Here is a 22646-nt window from a genome sequence, read left to right on the forward strand (position 1 = left end):
AAATTAAGCTGGCCCTCCAGAGCTTCATTTCACATGTGCTCTTTTTTACCCCCCCTTGGTTCCTAACAGCATTCTACTAATATCATGAGATGTGTTTTCTGGAATATAAACTTAAAAGTTTTTGATCATGACTTTTTTTTTTTTTTAGATATAAAATCATTATACTTATCACACAAACATTTTAAATGTCAGGCTTAAAAAAAAAAAACAACCTTTCATTAGTTTGGATTGCCTTTTAAAAAACGTTTTTCATCCTTACATCTCAGAACAATCTCTTCTTTCCTCTTCCTTTTCCTCTCCCTCCTCTCTCATTTTCTTTCTCTCCTTTTCTTTTTTGCTCCCCAATTCATGCTTTTCTTTCCTTAAAGATTGATTACAGTAGGTCTCCTGGCCCAGTTCTCTGGCAAACGCTAAGTCCCTGGATGGGTTTAAGACTCTGTTGAGAGAATTTTGGACTATACTGAATTGAGTCAAGTCATCAGTTTTAGTTTTGGCCACTTTTCTCTGGCCTCAATTTTCAAAAGCCAGCTACTGTGTCAGTTTTAAGGTTTCAAAGAATTTACTCCTGATGCTTATATAACCTGATTCCAGAATATCTGTTAGATACATTGCAATATTTCTTAAAACCTTTTCTTCAATAAAAGCAAATTCTTTCCATTTGCTTGAGAAGTCTTTTTGTTGTTGTTGTTTTTATTTGATTTTCCCTTTGAAGATTTTTGCATTCCTTAAACAGCAGAACACCTTGATATTTTCTCCCAACTGGAAATGGTAAGTTGAAAGGAGTTCAAGGAACTGGACAAATAATATTTTTGGATGTTGAGAGAAAAGTAACTAACTCTCTTGGTCTAGCAAAATGATTATTTCATATGTTCTTCAGTTGGAAGGTTTAAAGCAGTTCTTTAAGATATTTTGCTGAATGTTAGTGAACAAATAAATCATCTATCAGCATGGCTGATATTTCTTGAATCCGCAATTCAAGAAATACCTTTAAACAGTCGGACATAGGTGCTGGGGAGATATCAGTTGGACAAGTCCCTGCTTTCATGAGGACTCTGACAAGAAATCAGGCAATGATATTGGAAAGTAGTAAGTGCAATGCGAATACTCACAAGAGAAAACTAACTAACTCTAAAGTCACAGAAAGCTTCCCAGAATAGCAGTGCTTCTGGAATTGGTTCTTACTGATGCACAAGACGAGTAAGTGAAAATCGGCACATTTTTTCCAGGAATTTTGCAAGCCAGTTGTTTAACACAACGATTATTAAAATCTAAGTTGTACATGCTAACGTATATATAGATTGCATTAAAAACAAAGCTGTTATATACTAAAACCTCATTACTTCCTAATTACTTTATTATTATCCATGCTTTTGAGGTTATTCGTGTCAATTGTTATCCATAAGGTGGAAATGTTGGATCGTGGTGCGGCACTCTGTTTAGTGACATTATGTTAGTACTATGAAGTTAGTGACATCATGTTGATGGCTTGAACTTAGCCATAGGGAACTATTTTCACCATAGAAATTGGCAAACATTATCATCTGCATGTTATCCCCATAAAGCTGGTTTTTTCCCTTATTTAGATGTAGGCTGGGGAACCAGCAGTTAGCATAATGGCTATGTCGCTGGACTCCCACGTAGTCGACCGTGGTTCGTGTCCCAGACCTGGTGGCTTAAAACTCATGCCGGGCGCGTGTGCATGCGTGCTCAAGATCCCGACAGGAGAATGGAGGAGAAGGGATTGTGGCGTGACCATCCCCCCTGGGCGGTGATTTCTCACTTTCTGTCTCTATGTCTCTCTCTGTCTTTCTGGCGAGCACAGCTCGCGCCCTATAGCGAAAACCTCTCCAAAAAAAAAAAAAAAGAAAATGTAGGGTGACTGAGGCAATGGCTCTATCAAAGTCAAACCAGATGACATATCCCCAAGTAAAAAAGTAGGGCTAAGAACTGGGGACCAGGGGTTGTATTTACGAGACTAAGCAGAGGCCACCCAAATTGCTCTAATACAATAATTCACTTCCCCTGAGAAACATGGTTCTATGGCAGGAAGAAATTGTAAGGAGACTTCCCTTCAGGAAATCAGGTGAGTACTTTCCATTGCTTCTAAGAATACACTTCATGTTAAAAACTGAGTTTCAATCATCTATTCTTTAGTAGATTACATTAAATGTAATCTTCTCATCTTTTGCCCAAAAGTTAAAGTGAAATAAATTCTTAAGATAAAACTCCAAAGGTTAGAGATAATCAGGAGTTTTCCTTTATCATAAAAAGAAGAAAAAAAAAGTCTTATCCCTTTTACATGAAAGGAAAGATAACACTAGTTTGCTTTGAATGCATTTCTTATAAATGCATCATAAGCATTTTTCTTGAACCTTCATTTTACTTTATAAAAAAAGGTATCTTCCCCCAACCTCCTTATCTAGCAGCTGAAACACCTGGTCGTGTTATCGAGAAATGTTACAAACAGGAATAGAACAGAAACGGATTTTCTGCACAGTAATAAAGAACTTAAAGAATAAAATGAGTTTCAAGGTCACTGTTTTTTTAGTGGGATGTTATAAGAGAGAATGGACGGGCAGAATGAAAACTTTAAATTTGAATAAATCAGGAAAAATACATTGTGACTTTTGGAGTCTTTGAGAATGTGCTCTTTTCTCTAAACATTTTTTTAAAAAGTATAAGTGAAGCAGAATTTCAGGCGGTATAAGCATCGGGGTCAGCAGGTGATATGTTGGTTGAGGCGCTGGTTTTTCATATGGCCAACTGTGGTTTGAATCCTGAACCTGGTGACTTGAAAAATCAAGCCAGGTATGTATATACACGTGTATGCCCAGAACCATGAGAGAAGAATGGAGGAGAAGGAATTGAAACGGCCATCCCCCTCAGGGGTGATTTCTCACTTTCCTTCTCTCTGTTTCTCTCCAGCAAGTGCATACACCCTGTGGCAAAAGCCTAAAAAAAAGTTTTAAATGAATAATAATAAAAAAGAATAAAAACAAAAAATGCTGTATAAGCAGTAATGGTTCTTTGCTTTTTTCACAAATATCAAGCAGTAGGAACCAAATTACCATTAATGAAGTAGGCCAGTTGTTCCTTTATTGTAAAAATAATGTGGTATTGGGCAAAGTCACTGAAATCCCTCTAAAACTGCTATGGCGGGGCTGGAATGGCCAACACGCAAAGACTAGAGTCTGCTTGCTGACATAATCCCCAACAACTCTGTTCTTTCTTGGTGCCTGCTTCCATCTAAAAGCCTTCCTTGTTAGACATTCATTCAGAAATACATTTCCCTTTCTAGGTGATTCTCCGCTATCAAAAATAACTCCATACATGCAAGGTTTAAACTCTGGGGTGGAAAGTGAAGCAGAATTTCAGGCGGTATAAGCATCGGGGTCAGCAGGTGATATGTTGGTTGAGGCGCTGGTTTTTCATATGGCCAACTGTGGTTTGAATCCTGAACCTGGTGACTTGAAAAATCAAGCCAGGTATGTATATACACGTGTATGCCCAGAACCATGAGAGAAGAATGGAGGAGAAGGAATTGAAACGGCCATCCCCCTCAGGGGTGATTTCTCACTTTCCTTCTCTCTGTTTCTCTCCAGCAAGTGCATACACCCTGTGGCAAAAGCCTAAAAAAAAGTTTTAAATGAATAATAATAAAAAAGAATAAAAACAAAAAATGCTGTATAAGCAGTAATGGTTCTTTGCTTTTTTCACAAATATCAAGCAGTAGGAACCAAATTACCATTAATGAAGTAGGCCAGTTGTTCCTTTATTGTAAAAATAATGTGGTATTGGGCAAAGTCACTGAAATCCCTCTAAAACTGCTATGGCGGGGCTGGAATGGCCAACACGCAAAGACTAGAGTCTGCTTGCTGACATAATCCCCAACAACTCTGTTCTTTCTTGGTGCCTGCTTCCATCTAAAAGCCTTCCTTGTTAGACATTCATTCAGAAATACATTTCCCTTTCTAGGTGATTCTCCGCTATCAAAAATAACTCCATACATGCAAGGTTTAAACTCTGGGGTGGATATCAATTCTGCTCTGCTGTTCTCAGATGCTAAAAACAACTGTTCGGGTTATCATCGATGAGGCAAGACCATAGAATCAATGTTCTTTAGAATTCACATCTCACAGATGTTTTCAATTAAAATGCTTAAACTTTATGAGTGATTTTTGATTTGACATATTCAATGCTAAGTGTTTTATATAGATTATATCACTGTATCATCAAACAGCCCTGTGAGTAGGTACTGTGAGAGTCCTTATTTTTAGTGTGAGTTGAGTTTAGATAGATAAGTAATTTACCACTACCCATACCTCTCATAACCAGAATCCAGAACTGTCTGATGTCAAAATCTGACCTGGTAACTACCATGCTATTCTAAAGGATACTAGACTAACTTCAAGGGCATGCTAAGGTATTTTTTCTATTTCCCATTCTTAAAGTCTCTGTGGCATTGTATTTTCATGTTCTGAGTTCAACTCAGCAAGATGTACTGCTCCTTCCAAGTGTAAAATGATGTCTTAGGAAGGCGTCTGTAGGATGTAAGAATGAACAAAATGTAACTCTTCTTTTCAGATAATTTATAATACTGGGCAGGACAAAGTCGGTATAAAAATAACCATAACACAAGGAATAATATGCTTACTGTCTTAAGAGGGGCACAGTAATAGAGAAGCTCAATTCTAAACAATGCCCTCTGATCTGAAAGAAGATATTTTTCCATCCACATTCCCCAAATATTATTTCTCTCTGAGCACTTTAAAAGAAACAACGTCCGGAGAGAAGAAAAAGATCTAGGTGCTGGAAACTAAACCAAACCTGTATAATTAGAAAGAGATAATGTTTGTAAAATGGAACTGTTAGAGCTGGAAGATGGACATTTAGATTAACCCCTCATTTTCCAGATGAGGAAACTAAGACCCAGTAGCTAGAGGAAGAAATTACTGCACTCATTTTTTGTTCCTTGAGCTTTTTTCATCTTCATTTGCACTATCGATGCACGAAGAATTGTCGGGGGAAAATTAAGTACCTGAAGGCCATCTCGCTTCTCTATAATGGGCTCTGCTCTCATCTGTAATAAGTACTAATTGAGTAGATGGTTTCAATTGGAATTTAATAAGTCTTCCTTCTTAATTTAGACTATATCTGACAAACCAATCTTTTCCTGGATTAGGTTTGAAATTTTTCCTAATATAGTTAAATGATATCTAGTGAGATCAGTTTCATCTTCTCTGATAGGATAGGAAGGAGATTATCAACACATCTGAAATTCAAAGGCAGAGAAAGTCTGGGAGTGTTTTCCTTTTTTATCTTGGCAAATTTCCACAAACCTGCAAAGTTCTGAATTGCTTTGATTTGGGTGGGTAACAGAGGTGGTAGACTAATGAGGCCTCCTCTCTGTCTTTGAGGAAGATCGAAGATCTCAAAGCTGATGAATGGCATAAGCTAGGCTGGGATGTGAAGAACTAAGAATTTGTTTCTTCACAGGAGGTTCCTAGGAGTGCATTTCAGATAACGGCCCTCTTTTACATGGCTGGTTTCTCCAGTGCTGAACAGTAACTGGTCCTAATAGGAAGCTACTTACTGAGGAAACAGTGTGGCATGCTGGGAAAATGTTTTTCTTTGAATCAGACAGAGCTGGGCTATAATCCCACCCAGCTCTTTTACGTGTACAGTTTCAAGGCTAGCTACTTCATCTAAATGTAGCATTCCTTACCTTTAAAACAAGGAAATGACTGCTTTCCAAGCTTGCAGTGAAGATTTGAAATAAAAATGTAAGGCATCTAGAAAGAGATTGACATGAGAGCAAAGACTGTTTCATCCTCTGCTGTATTTCTCAGATCTGGTACATGGTAGAGAATTTGATGAGTGGATATAGACCGTGCTCCACCAGTGGTACATGATGATTGTCATTGTTACTAGTTAATTCTTTGGCCCAAAGGGAACCAATAATTTAAAATTCCTTCCCTCCTTTCTTCTTCCTTTCTGTCTTCCACATGTGAGAGAGACAGAGAGAAAGGCACTCTCCCTAACAGAGTCCACATGCCATGGCTCACCCCCAGCCTCAACCAGATCCAGATCATTGGTACATATATGTCTGATATATTTAGGGAGCCCTCAGGGTACAAACCCCAAATCTTCCTATTTGGATCAGGCTCCCAGAGCTTTGTGTTAACTGTTTGTTACTGTCCGATCCCCAAGAAAAGTTTTAAAAAACTATTATCTATAGACTTTAAAATTGTGCATGTATATATAATATTGTAGAAAGGATTAAAAACTTTAGAGCCTGACATGAATATCATAATATTATTACCAAAATATTATAATTTGGTCATACAACTTGGTATTGACAATGTGTTTTTAAAAAGGATCTCCATGTGCCTTATCCCCAACAGCTTCTTGTGAGCTAAACAGGAGGGGAAAAAAGGTGTGACAATTACCTTACAAAACAGATCTCAGACAAGTCTGGAACATGAACTCATAATGAGACTAGATCTGGTATTAGTCTATAAATATCACTAATTCATGAACTCAGTTATTAGATACAAAAAGATTAAGCATTCCCTTCTCCAGATATAATGGGATTTAGGAAAAGGGATTTCATATCTGAAACTAGGTGTTCATCTTTTGCTTTCAGATACAGGAGAAAGAAGAAAGAATTTATTTTTTATTTTTTTACTATTAAAGTTTTGTAAAAGGTTAGAATAAGTGAGTGATTACACTGGGTAAGAGAAAAATCTAATTAATACTTACTACAATGGGAAGTTCTCAGCCTAGTTGTAAAGAGAATCAGACAGAAAGACAGATTTTCTACCTGTTTTCTTACCTTCTCAAGCAGGTTTTACTGACGGCTATTAAAGTTTCCCTTAATACTTGATCTATTCAGCAGATATTTACTGAACCCTGCCCTTGAGTAAGATTAACTATGTAGGCAAAGGTATCTTAATAATACAGCGATTAGCAAGAGAGGTTTTGAAATCAGATAATCTACACATTTTTCACCATGAGACCTTGGTAACTTATCTAACTATTCTTAGGTCTTGGTCTCTTTATCTACAAAATAGTGAGAAAAATCTATCTCATCGTAAGCATTGCTATAAATATTACATAATATAAACCTTGTAAAGCACTTAATACAATCCTGAAAGTAGGCACTCAACAAATAAGAGTTGGCAGTTATAAATAATGCTGCTTTTATGGAAGAGGCTCTGGAAATGAATTCTGTCAGTAACAGCTTTAATATAATAAATGATTTGTCAAAGGAGAAGTTGCCAATCATATTCTGGAGTAAAAAGTCATTTTAATTTGTAAGCTTTACAAATCTCAGAATGTCTAGTTTCCCCCCAAATAAGGAAACAGCTTCTGGCCTCCTCTGAAGTTCACCTATTAGAAGTTACCAATATCTCTGGTTATGAAACTACTACAACCTATGTCTGGGAATCCAGAAATTCAAATTTGATGAAACTGTTAGCAGTGACCAAGATTTATTTGAAAAAAAAAATGCAACCATCTAGTTCTTAGTTAAAAATGTAGATTTGAGAATTTAATTCATGTATAATTTCTTGTGTGTGACTTACATGAAAAATATGACAGTATATCTCTATTTCTTTTATTGCCAGAGGATATGTGCACTAGCCAGAGAGAAAGAAACAGAGAAAGAAAGCACTCCCAATAAGGTATTGACATACTGCAATACCATTTCTACCATTTCTCCATCTTGGTAGTATTTTCAGCACACACACAAATGGACTTGGTTTTCAAGCCAGCAGAGTCAGGATTCAAATACTTGTTAGACATGTGGGATCTGGCTTTTTATGTATAGGGCTTAACTGCTGTGCTATGGGGTTGGCCATATAGTTTTAAATTTAAAAGAAAATTTCATTCTCTTCAATTAAGCTTCTTCCTCAAACCATATGAAAGGACTTCATAAAGTACATGGAAAAATATAATTAAAGTATGAGTTTATTTTGGTGCAAAAAATGTTGAAATCCATTCATCTTTCTGTAATACACATTTTCCAGGAACCTTTTGAAGACCCCTCGTATATTTCACCAGCAAATGCTGTTGGTGTTTCTTGATAAATGTAATCCAAATTCCAACCTCCTTTACCTTTCTATGATATAACAAGCGACAAGCTGGCTTTGATCATTCTTCAACACTGTCTTCTAGATCAGATTCCTGGTCTCCTGTCTCTGAAGAGTCTGGCTGCTCCCATTCCTCATTTTCCTTAACTTTTTCCATCCTTTTTTCCTCTATGTGAAGCTCACTAGATACACTTTTTTCACCTTTTTGTTTGGTTTTGTTTCTAGGTGACTGGACACTTTTTGTACTACCATTTTACAATCCTTAATACTGTATTTCTTCATGTCTGAGTGTACTTACATACCCTATGTTATTTCTACTCTTGATTTCTTTATAAGAAATGCATTCTTTTAAAGTATTCTTTATTAACAGCATTACTATTATAATGTAGTTAAACAAATTCCATTAAAATGTCTCACCCACATTCTGGTAAAAGAATTCTTCTGAACTGCTGAAGAATTTTTAATAGAATACTTGACTTGAACTATAGTTAATAACAATGTATTTTATTCAAAAGTGACTGTGTTCAAAAGTACATGCATGCACCAAGTATGTGAGGTATAGCATGTATGTTAGTTAGCTTGATTTACCCATTCCACATATTTTGAAGCATCGTTTTGTATGTAGGTTTGTATGTATCACCATAATTATATGTATATAACTCTCAATTTAAAAATAAAATATAAAAAAAATTTAGTTTACACCCTCTTTAAAGTGGGTCAAGTTCTTGAAAGTTATTTGGAGCTCATTCACTAATGCATTTCTAGTTTAAATTTATTATTCATTCAACAAATATTTGTCTAGAGATTCTATGTGCCAAGTGCTGGGCTAGGTGCGTTCTAGGTGCATAGCTTTGATTCCAGGCCCTCACTGAGTTTCAGACCAGTGAAATCAGCAAAAGACTGAGGAATCAAGCATGGAACAAATTGATGTATATTTACAATCTGTCATAGATGCTATGATAGCTCTCTGTGATCAGGGGTTGCAAAATGTACATATTAAAAGGAGAGAGGAATGGAAAGTGGTACAGGGAGGAAGTTACTTGTATATACTTAAGAACTAAAGGAAAAACCATGTGGCTACACATATGGGCAAAGAGGCAAGCAACGGAACAAGGTCATAAGTAGGTAAAGACTGGAAAATTCCAGGCACTGGAAGAGTCCGGATTCTATAATAAGTGCAAAAGATGCCATGGAAAGGCCAAGCAGGGGAGGCATGATCTTGTTTATGTTCTGAAAATCCTTTGGCAACTGGATGAAGGACAGATTGAGAAGATTTAAGAGGAGAAGCCAGGAGACCAATTAGGAATCTCTTGCCTTTAGAGGAACTAAGATTCCTTGAAAAGAAAAATCATAAATAATAGAAACTTTCTTTCTATAGATGTCCAGTCATTACAGGAGGAGGAACTTCTTTATATTACTTATTATTGCCTGGTATTATATTCTGTTTATTAACTTCTATACTTGTTTATTTGTTCAATGTCTGTCTCTCCTATGTGAAACTTGGTGAGAGTAGAACTCTGCCTGTTCACTCCTGTGTCTCCAAGTATATAGAATAATGTTTGCCATGTAGATGCTCAATAAGTATTTGCTGGATGGACACATGAAAAGAAAAAAAATGCTCAACTTGAATAGGTTTTCACACACACTAGTGGAAACATGCACTTACTTCTGAGAAGTGTGTGACAGTCTCAAGCTGCAGATACTTTCGTCCATGTGTTTCTCATGCCCTGTTCTCTAGAGCTGTTTTAAACATCAGCAACTTCAGCACCTGGTTACTCAAGCACTGCTGGGATAGTGAGCCTCTCAAAACAACATTAATTGGCTTCTAAGCAATAGATTTGTGAAGAATAGAAGATCGCTATTTTTTTTTCCCCACAGGAAAGAAAGAAAATGGCTTTTTATGAAAACTTTTAATGTACTATTTCCTCAACAGGTGATGGTAATTTGGAGCATCTTCCTTTACACAGGCTACCCTAAGCTCATTAAAACCTAGAAACAAACCTATGAAACTCTCAGCTCGTCCATCTCCCAGTGAGAGACAGGCATCCCAGCCAGATTCTTTCTTAGCTCTACTTCCTACCAGTTCATCCTTAAAAGCCCAAATCTAGTTTGATTCAGGCTAAGTCAAGGAGACTTAGTAAGATTTCATGGTACTCCCTCTGCTCTGCAATTTCTTCCTCCCACCTCCCATCCCCAATCTCTTGATTATATTTAAAATGTCTTTCACAAAGTATTTTAAAAATTGAAGAAAGCTAATCATGCAACATTTTGCCTGATATATTTTAGTGCAAATGACGTTCAATTAAAATGCAATTGCTCAGTCGCCAGGTTGAAAGAACTGATAAAGATTTGGTTAGTGTTTAATGACAGGGAGACCAGTAAAGAGAACAGGAGGCCATTGTGCAGTCATCAATGTGAGAGAAAAGGGTTGGTGAATGGAGAGGCTGGAGAACTAAGGCAAACTTCTCAATTTTGCTTAAGGTGAGTCCTGTTTATCTTCAACTGGGCGGAGACAAATAAAAACTGCACCTGGTATTTGTGTTGTGCACCTGCAAACCCAAGAGCTCTGTCTCCTATGATTTATGAAAACGTGCTACTTTTCCCCTTTTAGTATGTGCTTGACTTCATACAAAGGAGCATTTTCCCCTGAAGATTCATTAATGAAGGTTACACTGCAGTCTTAAAAAGAAGTCTTATGGGATATTTAATTATTTACAATTGAACATATAGAACATGTGCTTGGTCTGCACAGCTGAAGATATAATTGGAAGTTACTAAAGAGAGAACAGGGGGAGAGTGTGCAGAAATTTCAAACATTAAAAAAGAAAATTTCCCCCAAATTGCTCACAAATGTGAAGGATTAGTCAACATAAATGGGGCTCTCTGAAACTTTTTGGCAGGTAATAATTTCTTTATGATTGAGTAGTTGTGAACTAAAAAATTACTTCCCTTCTCAATGCCATTTTGTTAGACATTTTTAATGAAGTAGCAAATTTGTGGCTCAATAGGAAAAGCTCACTGACAGCGTATGAGAATTTATAATCCCTGCCGACATATTCAGTTACTTCATTTTTAGGTTACTGCACCTGTATTATGTACATGTATTGGTAGATCGATTACTGATGCAAATACCTTTGCAGACACCTGCATGCTGTTCTCTTGCATGTTCATAATGGCTTCAGAAATCTTGACATCTATGGGGTCCATGACCGACTCAATGTTGAATGGCCCTTCCAGTCGCTCTGCCACCAAGAGCATTGCATCTGTTAAAAAACAGGAATGTGATTTATTTGAGAACTAGGAGCTCCAGGTTCTTAACCTGTGTTTAAACATTTTCAAAACACCTAGCTGATAAAATAACTGAATTCAAATTTCTTTCTTGCTTTTATATAGTCCAAAATGAAATGGATGACTAAACCTTAAAATTATATTTTATTTAAAGATTTAAAATTGTTTTACATGTATAGAACCAGGCCTAAAAATAGAAAATTTAGTTCAAATTCAGAGCATTGGACATACCTAATTATTCCACACGAAGTACAACAATACCATGTCAGGGATCATTTCATAAATGGAGTTTGACCTCCCTTTTTTTGGAGTCTTGGAAAAACTGAGGGTATCGAGAAGTGCTGATTTGTGAATTGGATATACAAATGTCAAGATACAATTCAAGCATACCAATCTGTGTGAAGAATCTTTGGGTTTCCCAAGAAGAATAGAGCTGTCCCAGATTTGTGCTCTCTCTCTACCTAGCATACCCTCTACTTTTGTACTTTGAACCCCATGGAGGATAGGGAAACTTATTTTATTTTGTATATTCAAGGTCTATTATGATATCTATCACCTTGTAAGCTCTCAAAAATATCTATGAAATTATATTGATGTGAATTGAATTCAGTATTGCTTGGGAATACTAGTTTTCTGAAACAGACAGTAGCAGAGATATGGAGGCAAGAGCTATGAATTAGAAGTTAGTTCTTGCTTTATTACCAACTAGTTGAAGGGGTTTGGGAGACTCTTTGTACTTATTAGGCCACAGATTAGTAAGGTTATAACAGGGCCTGGAATCTTTCATTGTATACAGTGAGGGACGTGCATCCATTTCCACGCCACTTGAAAGCTGGCCCACATTCCTTTCTTGGTGTCCAGAGCATAATTTGATAACTTACTTTCTACCCAGGCTAATGAGTAGATCTTTCTGTGATGATGGAAAGTGGCTACTGAAATTTGAAATATGTCTAGGCGTATTGATAAAAATTGAATTTATTAATTGATTTGCTTTTAATGAATTTAAACTAATTTTAAATAACTACTGGAGACCATATCAGACAGTACAGCTTAGACTTTTAATCTATAGATTCAATAGACATCAAACCTTGCAATTGTTAAAGCTCTTTTTTTTTTTTTCCAAGAGAGATTTTTTGCTATAGGGCACATGCACTCACTGGGGAGATGAGAGAGAGAGAGAGAGAGAGAGAGAGAGAGAGAGAAAGAGAGAGAGAGAGAGCGCGCAAGAACAAGAAATCACCCCCCCCGGGGGGGGTGCAGACAGCCATGCAGCAATCCCTTCTCTTCCATTCTCCTTTCAGGATCATGGGCATGCACACACACACACACCAGGCATGAGTTTAAGCCACCTGGTCTGGGACTCAAACCACAGTCTACTATGTGGGAGTTTAGCAGTGTAACCATTACACCATCTGCTGTTCCCGCAAACCTTTCCATTGTTAAAACTCCTGGGAGCCAATTGTAGAATACTTTCTTTCTTTCTTTTTTTTTTTTAATCATACATGTTTGTTATCAAATCTCACAAAATACAGAACAAAAAAATGAAGAGGAGAAATACTCCATAATCCTTCTTCCTAGAATAACATTATAAATGGTTTGGTATATACCCTTTGTTGATGTTATTGCTGCTTTTTCCCTCTGCATGAATATTTTAAGCATGCAATGGAAATATACCATACATATATCACATAATATGTTCTAAATGTAATATATTATTAATGTAAAATGTTGTTTATAGTAAGCAGTTTTGTAGTATTAGTGTAAGGAAACCAAATTTTGTTTTTATTACATAGCCAACTATGTTCAAAGTCCAACATCAAATAATTTTTGAGGTTATTAAGTCTCTATGAATTAGGCTAGTGAGACAGCTTTGAAGATAGTTGAAAGATTATATTATACATATTATATGAAAGAAACATAACTGTCTGAAAAGCAGTCTCATTTTTTTCTTTTATAAGAGAGATATGGGGAGAGAGAAAGAAAGAGACTGAGAGAAAGGGAAAGAAACAGAGTATATTTTTGAAAGTATTTCTTCAGATTCCAAGCCTTTTTCTCCAGTATCCCAATTAACGAGGATTACAGAAGTACAACTGCATCTGACATGTTCAGATTGACCTAGTAATAAAACCTGTGACACCTATGCAGCTTTCAGACACCCAAGTGCTAGCACTACCTCTGTGCCACTATGACTGTGCCATGATGTTTTAAAAGTGTTCCAGGCTTGGTACATCATCAGCTTTTATGACTATCAAATGGCATTATATTTTCAGACAGATCCCCAAATAGTCCTTAATATGCTACCTGTGGAATGACTAAGAGTCATTCTTCCAGAGCAATTCTAGAAGCCTCAGGGAGATGCTTTTTATTTCATCTTCTTCTCAGTACTGTGTACCATGTTATTCTCATGGATGCAAATAATGTGGAAAAACATAAAGAAGGGCTCATAAAGAATGCAAAATAACAAACTTTCTTTTTTTTTTTTTCTTAGTTAATGTAGACCTATTTGTGTATATGATGGCAGTATCTTACAACTAAAGTAGCTATTTCTTGTGTCTTTTGTTAGCAATTTAAAAAATTATTTTCATTTAAAAATTATTTTTAAATTTTTAGAGTAATCCTTTTTTTATTTTAAAAATATTTAATTTTTATTAATTATGATTATTACTTCTTAAAAATGTTTGCTATACAACACGAGCACTCACCAGAGAGAAAGAGAAAGTGAGAAAGCAAGCTGTCAGGTCCAGGACTCAAACTATGCTTGGCCATGTGAGAGTCCAGCACCTTAACAACCACACTACCTGCTGACCTTGGATTAATTACATTTTACATAATATCCCCATCATGAAACATGCTATATATATAAAATATATTAATTAACTAATATATATATATTAATTTTTTAACAGAGAATTTTACTCTTTTGTCTGTTAAGTGTTTCTTCCTTTTGCACCTCACACCTACCCCCTACTACTTTCTACTGTCAACTCTCCTCTCTTACAGTCTCTGATCTCTACATTTATCCTCTCTACTATCATATCTTCAGATCTCTTCATTTCTACCATAGAGTTAAGATATTTAGTACACATTGAATGGGGATATATAGTATGTATCTTTCAAATTCTGGCTCACTTCGCTCAACATTAAGTCTTCTATACTCATCCAATTTGAATCAAACAGCGAAATCTCATTGTTTTTTATAACTGAGTAATATTCCATAGTATACATATGCCACCATTTTTCAATAGCTTTTGAACATTAAGTTGGTTCCATGTTTTAGTAATTGTGAATAATGCTGCAATAAACATGGATGTAAAAGTGTGTTTCCAATGGAGTGTTTTCCTATCTTTTGGATAAATACCAAAGACAGAATTGTGGGACATATTGTAGTTATATTTCTAGGTTTTTGAGGAACCTCCATATTGTTTGCTATAAAGGTTGTACTAATTTACATTATCACCAACAGCATAAGAGAGTACCCTTTTCACCACAGTCTCACCAGCACTTGTCATTCTTTATTTCTTTTGATCCTAGTCATTCTAACTGGGGTTGACTGGTATCTTATTGTGGTTTAATTGCATTTCCTTTATGACAAGAGACTTTGAGCATTTTTTTCATATACCTTTTAGCCATTTGTAAGTCTTCTTTGGAGAGTTGTCTCTTCAATTCATTTGCATTTTTTTCATTGGATTATTCTTTTTTTGTAATGGGTTATCTACATGAGTTCCTTACATATTCTGGATATCAATCCCTTGTCTGAGGAATAATGTGCACATATCTTCTTCCATTCTATGGGTTTTCTTTTTACTCTACTTACTGTTTCCTTTGCTGTAAGGAAGCCTTTTAGCTTGATGTAATCTCACTTGTCTATTTTGGAGATTTTTGCTGCTGCTTTAGGAGTCTTATTCTTACTCTAATGTCTTCAAGAGTTTCCCCTAAATTGTCCACTGGTACTTTTATAGTTTAAGGCTTTATATGCAAATCTTTGATGCATTTTAAGTTGATTCTAGTTAATGGTGAGTGACAGGGGTTCAGTTTCATTTTTCTGCATATGAATAGCAAGTTCTTCCAACACCATTTGCTAAAAAACAAAACAAAAAAAAAAAAAACAAAAAAAAACCACTTTCTTTTCTCCACTGCATTATCTTGTAGCCTTTGTCAAATATCACTTGGATGCATGATTTGGACTTTAGGTCTGGATTCTCTATTCTGTTACTTTGGTCTATGTATCTATTTTTGTGCTAATACCATGCTGTTTTAATTATCACCACTTTGTAATATATTTTGAAGTTGGGTAGTGAGATGCCTTTTATTTTATCCTTTTGGTACAGTACTGCCTTGGTGATATGGGGTCTTTGATGAGTCCAGACAAATTTTATGATTGCCTTTTCTATTTCTGTGAAGAATGTCACAGGCAATTGCATCAGAATCGCATTGAATATTTAAATGAATTTGGGAAGAACTGACATTTTGATCAAATAGATAATTCCAATCCAACTATATGGGATGTCTTTATATTTTTAGGTATTATACTTTTAATTCCAATCCAAGAATATGGGATGTCTTTATATTTTTAGGTATTATACTCGATTTCTATTTTCAGTTTTCCTATAGAAGTCTTTCGCCTGTTTGATTAGGTTTACTCCTAGGTATATTACTCATTTTGTGGCTATTGTAAGTGAAATTGGCTTATTCAATTCTGTCTTGGTCTGTTCATTGTTGGTATATAAAAATGCTATAGATTTTTGTATATTGTTCTTGCTACTTTACCGAATTCATTTTTCACTCCTAGGAGGTTTTTTTGGTGGATTATTTTGAATTTTCTATGTATTTAATCATATGATCTGCAAATATGGATAGTTTAACTTTTTTTTTTTCCTTCTTGGATTCCTTTTATTTTGCTCTATTGTCTGTTTGGATTGGCTAGGACTTCCAGCACTATGTTGAAAAGAAGTGGAGAAAGTGGGCAGACTTCTCTTGTCCCAGTTTCTAATGAGAAGGCTTTCAGCTTTTCCCTATTCAGTTTGATGTCAGTAATGGGTCTGTTGTATGTAATTTTTATTGTTTTGAGGAATGTCTCTTCTGCTCTTATTTTTCTGGGAGTCTTGTTCACGAAGAGATGTTGTATTTTATCAAATGTTTTTTCTGCATCTACAGATAGGATCATATGGTTTTTATCTTTCTTTGTGTTAATGTAATGTGTTACTTTTATTGTTTTGTGTATGTTCAGCAACCTTTGCATCCCTGGGATAAAGCCTACCGGATCATGGTGTATAATATTCTATAATATGCTGTTGCATTCAGTTTGCTAGTATACTTTTGAACATTTTTTCTTCAGTATTTATTAGGGATATTGTTTTTTTTGTTGTTGTTATGTGCTTGTCTGGTTTTGAGCTTAAGGTGCTGGAGGCTTCATGGAATGAGTTTAAAAACATTATTTCCTTTTGAATTTTTATAAATAACTTGAATAGAATTTGGGTTAGCTCTTTAAAAGAAGTTGGAGATAGAACTGAAAACAGTTATTCCATTTACCATAGCCACAAAAAGATAAGATACTTAGGAATAAATCTAACCAAAGAAGTGAAAGACTTCCACTAGGGAAACTATGAGAAGCTAAAAAAAGAAATTGAAAATGGCACAAAAAAGTGGAAGGACATCCCATGTTCCTGGATTGGAAGAATTAATATAATAAAAATGGCAATTCTACCCAAATTAATCTACATATTTAATGCAATGCCAATCAAAGTACCAGACACATTCTTCACAGATCTAGAAAAGACAGTCATAAAATTTGTCTGGAATCATAAAAGACCCCCTATTGCCAAAGCAATTCTACACAGAAGAGTGGAGTGGGCGGTATCTCACTCCCTGACTCAAAAATATACTACAAAGCTGTGGTAATCAAAACAGCATGGTACTGGCACAGAAACAGGCATGCCGACCAATGGAACAGAATAGAGTCCCCAGAAATAAATTCCCAAACATACAGTCAACTGATTTTTCACAAGGGATACTGGTCAATCTATAGGCAAAAAGAAAACCTCTTCAGCTAATAGTGCTGGAAAAACTGGATTTTCATCTGCAGAAAGATGAATCTGAACCCCTACTTCTTGCCTTTGACAAAAATTCAGTCAAGGTGGATCAAAGATTTAAATCTAAGACCTCAAACTATAAAACTGCTCCTAGCAAACACTGTGGAAACTCTGGGAGACATTGGGGTAGGAAAAGTCTTCCCAAATAGGACCCCCAAAGCACAGTCGATAATTCCTGAAAAAGACAAGTGGGATTACATCAGACTAAGAAGTTTCTGCATGGCAAAAGACACAGTAATTAGTGTGAATCGACAGCCCTCAGAATGGGAAAATATTTTTGTAAAGTATGCATCAGATAAGAGAATGATAACGAGAATACAAGCAGCTGTTTGGAAAAAAGATGATCAACCCTATTAAAAGATGGGAGAATGAGCTGAAAAAAAAAAAACACTCTCTAAAGATGACATACAAATAGCCAAAAGGCATATGAAAAAATACTCAATGTCCCTCATTGTAAGGGAAATGCAGATTGAAACAACAAGGAGATACCACCTAACCCCAGTAAGAATGTCTAAGATTAAATAAACAAGAAATGATAAGTGTTGGGGGGGGGTAGTGGTGAAAGGGGAACTCTCTTATGCTGCTGGTGAGAATGTAAATTAGTCCAGCCACTGTGGAGAACAATTTGGAGATTCCTCAAAAATCTACAAATAGAACTACCATATGATCCAGCAATCCCACTCCTTGGTATCTACCCAAAGGACAGAAGAATTTTTAATTGGAAAAGTGCTTGCACATCGATGTTTATTGTGGCACTATTCACAATTGCTAACACATGGAACCAGCCCAAATCCCCCAAACAGATGAATGGATTGAAAAATTGTGGCACATATACTCTATGGAATACTATTCAGCCATAAAAAAACCCGACAAAACCCTGGCTTTTGACAGAAAGTGGAAGAACATGGAATATTTACTGCTGAATGAAGCAAGCCAGACAATGAAGGAGAGACATGGTATGTCCCCACTTAATATATACCGAGTGTCTGCACTCTATGACTGAAACTGATTGACCAAAGGATATACAAACACAACAAATGGATGTAAGTACCAGATATAATGTGTGTAGAAGAGTAGGGCCTGAGGAATAACATTTAGAAGAAAAATATGGAGGCAAAACATTAATGGGACAAATAAATGTGGTATTATCTGTTGAAGATATTTTATAGTTTAATCAACTGGACTAGGGAGAAATGTTCACATATTGAAATATTTACTTTGTAAGCTAAAAAAGGTAATTGAATGTATAAAAAAATTGAATAAAATAAGGGAAAAAATTGAAAAAAAAAGAAGTTGGAAGTGAAGAGATCTGGATCTGGGATTTTTCTTTGTTGGAAGATTATTTTTTATTTGATTTCACCACTTGTTATTAGTCTATTCAGACTTTCTGTTTCCTCCTGATTCAGTCTAGGTAACTTGTATATATCCAGAAATTTGTCCACCTCATCCAATTTTCTAGTTTGTTGACATTTAGTCACTCATAGTACTCTCTCATAATGTTTTGTATTTCTGATATATCAGTTGTACTATTACCAGCTTCATTACTGATTCTGTATGTCTGGTTTTTTTCTCTGTTTTTTTCTTGACTAGTCTAATTAATGGTTTATAAGTTTTGTGTAGCCTCTCAAAAAACTAGTTTTATGTTTGTTTCAGTTTTAATCTTTACTATTTCTTTTGTTATTTTATTTTTTAGATGTTTTTGTTGTGCTTTTCCTGTTCCTTAAGATGTTACTTATTTGTCACTTTCCTATTTTTTTCTTGTGAGTCCTAAAGACTATGAACTTCCTTCTTATGGAAGGAAGGAACTTCTTTCTTCTGGACTGCTTTCACCACATCCCAAAGGTTAGGGAGAGTGGTGTGTTCATTATCATTTATCATTGGTTTCAATGAATCTTTTGATTTGGGTCTTAATTTCTTCATTAGTTTGAAAGTCATTCAGGAGTACATTATTTAGTTTCCATGTTTTTGTGTATTTTTAAGGGTTCTTACTGTGGTTAATTTCAAGTTTAATTTCATTGGTGGAAGATAATATGCTTGGCATAGTTTCTAAAATTTTAAATTTATAGAGGCTTGTTTTGTGGTCTATTATGTGGTCAATCTTTGAAAATGTTCCTTGTAGAAATGAGAAAATGGTGTGTTTTGTAATTGCTGGGTGGTATGCTTTATATATCAATCAGGTCCATACTTTCTTGATGAATTAATCCTTTTAGAACTGTATAGTAGCCTTCTTTATTTCTTTTTACCCTTTTTTTATCCTAAAGTCTATTTTGTCTGATATCAAAATCATGTCTCTTTCCTTTAAAAAAAATTCTGGGGACTAGCAAATGGCATAATGGTTATGTAACTGGACTCCTGCGTAGTCGACCATGGTTCAAATCCTGGACCTGGTGGCTTAAAACTCACGCCAGATGCGTGTGCACACATGCCCAAGATCCTGAGAAGAGAATGGAGAAGGGACTGTGGCATGGCCATCCCCCCTGGGGAGGAGGGATTTCTTGCTTTCTGTCTGTCTTTATTTCTCTGGTGAGCAAATGTGCCCTATAACAAAAATCTCTCTAAAAAAAAAATTCTATTTCCATGAAACAACTTTTCTCAGCCCCTTACTTTCAGTCTATGTATATCTTTGTCAATCAGGTGTGTTTCTCTAAGCAACATACAGCAGGTAGCAATTTTTTTTTCACCCATTGAACCAATCCGTGTCTTCTAGTTGGAGAATTTAATCCATTAACATTCAAGGTTATTATTGATATGTATGGACTTAGCCCTTCCATTTCCCTTTCCTTTTTTCTAATTTTTTTCCTTCTATTTATCTCCCTTTAGTTTTCCATGAATAGTGTTTCCTTAAATATTTTCTGAAGGACTGATCTACTTTTGGAGTGTTCTTTAGCTTTTGTTTATCTGGGGATGATTTTATTTCTCCTTCCCATTTGAAGGATAATCTTGCCAGGTATAGTATACTTGCCTGAAATAATCTTTCTTTGAGAGCTTTAAATATGTCCTCATATGTTTTCTTTGACTTCATTGTTTCAGTTGAGTGATCTAATGTTAGTCTAATGGGGTAAACTTTCTAAGTAACTTGGCATTTCTTTCTTATTACTTTTAGATTATTGTCTTTGTATTAGAGTTTTTATACCGTAGTTTGGCTATTATGTGTATTGAAGAGAATCTTTTTTTAAAAAAGAATTATGCATTTAATTTTATTATTATTATTATTTTCTAATTTTCTATAGGGCACATGCTCTCATGAGAGATAGAGAGAGAGAAAGAGAGAGAGAGAGAGAGAGAGAGAGAGAGAAAGTGAGCTGCCAGATTTGGGATTCAAACTATAGCTGGCCATGTCAGAAACTAGCTCCATAACCACCATGCCACCTGTTGTTCCCAGTGATAATCTTCTATTCTTTTTATGTCAAGTTTATTTGATGTTCTTTGTATTTCCTGAATTTAGATTTCCATATGCCTTTCTAATTTGGAAAGTTTTGAACTAATGTATCATAAAAGAGATTTTTCTAAGCCTCTATCCATCCATCTCTTCACCTTCTGGAATATCTATTATGTGAATATTTGGCCATTTATGGTGTTTACAATTTCCTGTATGTTGTCCTCATTTTTCAGAGGCTATTTTTACATTCTTCTCAGTTGCTTTGACTAAGTTGGAAGTTTTGTCTTCAAGGTCAGAGGTTCTTTCTTCAGCATGGTCTAATCTGCTGTTAATATCAAAGGAGGTTTTGATTTTCTGCATTATATTCTTTAACTGCAGAAGTTCTGTTTGATATTTTTTCCAGGATTTTTATCTCTTTATGGAGTTATTCCTTCAAATCATGGAAAGACTTTCTCATACGGAGTTGGTTGTCTGCCCTCTCTTGCATCTCACTGAGTTTAGTTATAATAAATATTCTCAATTTTTATAAATATTTCTGTGATTTCTTGAGTTTTGTACATTGTTGGCATTGAGTTATTGTGTTCCTTTGCAGAGGGAAGTATTGCCTGCTTTTCTCATGTTTCTTGAAGTTTATCTGTGATTTTGTAGCCATCTGGTAATGAATTATCTTCTTACTACTTCTTCAGAGAAGGTTTCCATAGCTGTCTGTTTCCTTTTGGTGTGAATTAGCTTTGTGACAGTTTCCCTCTTTGACTATGGGTGACAGTGATGTATCCACAGTGGGAGTTATAAGTTCAGATTGATACAGAAGAGGTTCTGTGCTTTTTCCCTGGGGTGAGCATGAGGGGAGAATTCCTGCAAAACCTCACCATGTTTAGATATTTTGGCTTTTACATTCCCAAACCGTTCTGGTCCCTTTGTGACTGGGGGCTGAGCTAAGAAGCTAAAATGTGAGGTGGTATGTAAAATTGTGCTCTGTGCTGTGTGCAGCACATGGGCTGAGGCAACCCCTCCTTTCACATCATAGACTCAGGAGGGGGCTTTGGTATGAACTGGAGCCATGTGGTCCTGATTTCTTTCTGCTACTGGATGGATAGAGGGTAGAGTAAAATTAGCACCAGAAAAGTAGCCTTTACTGCCAGCTAGCTTTGCAATTCTAGGGACCAAAACAGTGGTCCTGAAGGCAGCTTCTGCTCCCACATTCTAGGCTCAGAAGGGAATTTTGGTGGTTAGCTGGGGTCAGGTGGTCCTGATTTCCCTCTGATCCTTCTAGCTCTACAACTGCAGGACTAAGGAGATGATCCTGAAGGCTGAGGCGGACCCTTCTTACACACCCTAGGCTTGGCAAGATGCTTTGGTGTTATTTCTTTTGTCTTAATGACCTACTTATCTGGCAATGTGGACAGACTATGCTGTTAGCTATAGTATTTTAATATTCAAGAGGTCTTATCCTTTAAGTTTTTGAAGGGTGGCTAAATGTTTTCCAAAAGCTGGTCTGCTTTTTTTATGTCTCAAATTTATAAAAATTAATCTCCTTTATATAATACTTTTTAGCAGGCATTTTGATGATTAATTATGATGAACAAGCAACTTTCTCTAATAAAATATATTCTGCTAAAAGAATAAAGAAATCTTCATATAGGAAAAAGAATTGGCACCACAGAGTTATCCAACAAATGCAATTTAAGGAACTGATACCTGTGGGACACTAATTGTGTATTTCACATACATATTTGCATAAGTCACTATCAGATGAAGATTGGTCTATCAAGGTATATGTATTCAACATGAGTAGGT

The 22646-nt window shown here is 35.7% G+C and overlaps 1 protein-coding gene across 1 annotated transcript in view; it reads right to left on the bottom strand.

Annotated features, from left to right (window-relative positions):
• GPC6 (glypican 6) overlaps nt 1–22646 on the bottom strand; it is a 1323196-nt gene that overhangs the window by 108103 nt on the left and 1192447 nt on the right. Inside the window, exon 5 of the mRNA XM_006156610.3 lies at nt 11226–11356. Within this exon, the coding sequence (XP_006156672.1) occupies nt 11226–11356 (131 nt within the window). The remainder of the gene's footprint in view (nt 1–11225; nt 11357–22646) is intronic.

This window comes from Tupaia chinensis, unplaced genomic scaffold, assembly GCF_000334495.1.
Source record: "Tupaia chinensis unplaced genomic scaffold, TupChi_1.0 Scaffold000503_1, whole genome shotgun sequence".
NCBI classification, from domain to species: Eukaryota; Metazoa; Chordata; class Mammalia; order Scandentia; family Tupaiidae; genus Tupaia; species Tupaia belangeri.